At 48.6% G+C, this 2266-nt stretch overlaps 1 protein-coding gene across 1 annotated transcript in view; it reads left to right on the forward strand.

The window, feature by feature from the left end:
* The window catches only part of HMCN1 (hemicentin 1), a 185525-nt gene that overhangs the window by 170371 nt on the left and 12888 nt on the right, over positions 1–2266 (forward strand). The window contains 4 exon segments of the mRNA XM_017736452.1: positions 1–24; positions 396–509; positions 783–908; positions 1556–1678. Coding sequence (XP_017591941.1) covers positions 1–24; positions 396–509; positions 783–908; positions 1556–1678 — 387 coding nt within the window.

Below are 2266 nucleotides of genomic sequence, written 5' to 3' on the forward strand. Positions count from 1 at the left end.
CGCCCGACGGCTCCAGCTGCCGAGGTACGCACGGGCTGCGCTCGCGGCCATCAGCTGGAAATGCTGCTCTCCAGCAACTGAAACTCACTTCAGAGGGCGTCTCCAAGCATCTGTCTATCAATTTTGATTCTTAAGGTTGTGGATTTTTGGGGCGTGGGCTTTTCTATAGGTTTGTTTTGGTTTTTAATCTTCTGCTTCTTCCATCTTTAGAAGTAAATTTAAAATCCCATCAGAGAAGAGCTTAGCATTCTTGGGTTTGTGTCCTGTGTGCATTTTCTTGTACAAAGATGGGAGAGCAGCAAACACTGCTGAGCAGAACTCAGCCAAACCCTGCTCAGGTAATGCCCATGGGGCAATTCCGAGCCCTGGTGTCAAGGATTTGTGTTGTTCCACAGACATTAACGAGTGTCAAGAGTCCAACTCCTGCCATCAGCGTTGCTTCAATACCATAGGAAGTTTCCACTGTGGCTGTGACCCAGGATTCCAGCTGAAGGGCAGAAAATGTGTGGGTAGGGATGAAGTTCTGAATGTCCATTCCCCCCTTCCAACAGACAGAGTTCAACATGTATTTGTTGCTCTATTTATTTATGAAAGAAAATCCTGCTATGGATGATACACTTGATGTATATTTTGGAATTTGTCAAGCAGTACTAAAGCCAGAGGCAGCAAGAATTGGGCTGACTGATCCACGTGCATGAAATTATTCAGTGTGTAGACACAGGGTAATTTCATTACATAATTGAGTGCAATCCTGCTTTTCTTTTGGCTTTTGTTTGAATAAGATGTCAATGAGTGCCGGCAGAATGTGTGCAGGCCTGATCAGCTCTGCAAGAACACCCGTGGTGGCTATAAGTGCATTGATCTGTGTCCCAGTGGAATGACCAAAGCAGAGAATGGGACTTGCATTGGTGAGTAGAAGCATTAATGCACTGTGTGCTGATGGGAAACACGGGGACAATGATGAGGTTTAGTTTTTTAAATAATCCTGAAGATTGTCCATCTCCACTTATTAATATCTGCACATATTAAAGCACCAACTTGTTTTTGCTTATGGGAACATCTGTATTTACCTTTTTTTTTAATTAAAAAGCAGTGTATCCTTGCCACCTCTAGTTTTCCACTGTTCTCAAGCAAGAACAGTAAGATTTTCCTTGGTGTCTTTTCTGTGTTGGAACCTTGATTTCTCTCAGTTATTCATTGACTGAAATGTTTTGCCCTGTGTCTGCATGATTTCTTAAGAGTTGGGCTCAGGAGCTCTCAATCAAGATCACAGGTCCCTGCTGCTTATCAGGGAGGGTTTTAAGCACAGTGGATGTTGTAGATGGTACCAAAGCTTTTGTTCCAGCGGGGTCATGGAATGATTTGGGCTGGAAGGAACCTTAAAAATCACCTATTTCTCCCCCTTGCCACGGGCAGGGACACCTTCCACTATCCCGGGTTGCTCCAAGCCCCATCCAGCCTGTCCTTGGACACTTGCAGGGATGGAGCAGCCACAGCTTCCTCCCCCAGTAAGGATTGTGCAGAGCTGTGACCATTCCCTTGCCGTGTGCTGCAGATGTTGACGAGTGCCGGTCGGGGTCACACCAGTGCCGCTACAACTGTGAGACCCCCGGCGGCAGCTACCGCTGCGTGTGCCCGCGAGGATTCCGCGCCCAGGGCACGGCCAGGCCCTGCGTGGGTAAGCTGCCACTCAGTCCTCTCACACCTTTGCTGCTGCTTTTGCCTGGCTTTCTGCTGCAACACACCATCAGTGCTATCCCTGTGGAAGACCATGCTGTAGAGACAAGTTTGCTCTGCAGTTCCAAACTGCCCATCCAAAACAAAGTGTTCCATTCTAAACAAACAGTCAGAGCTAAATGGTTCCAAACAGAGATTGGTTTGGGGCCGTACTTTGAAAACAAATTGTAAGAGGGTCTCAGAGCACTGGTGGATGGATGTGGCAAGTGACCACTCCACAGGAGCCTTCAGTTATAAAAATGAGGTGGGGTTTGTTGATGTTTCTAGCTGTGCCTCGGCCTGCCCTGGCTCTCCCTGGAAGGCAGTCACACAGAGAGTCATGTGGGTGCCCTTAGGGAGCACACCCCAAGGAGCTGCAAGAGGCCCGACAGACCCAGAACTGAGTTTGGCTCCTGAACATCCCAAACACACCTATTCCCCCACCAGGACTGCCAGGGGGGGTTCCTCAGCAGGCAGAGCACAGTGCTCCCTTCCTGGCATGAGTGACTCCCAGCAGGGAAGAAATAGGACTCCTGACAGTCACAGGAAT

This window comes from Corvus brachyrhynchos, unplaced genomic scaffold (genome assembly GCF_000691975.1).
Source record: "Corvus brachyrhynchos isolate BGI_N302 unplaced genomic scaffold, ASM69197v1 scaffold155, whole genome shotgun sequence".
Taxonomy (NCBI): Eukaryota; Metazoa; Chordata; class Aves; order Passeriformes; family Corvidae; genus Corvus; species Corvus brachyrhynchos.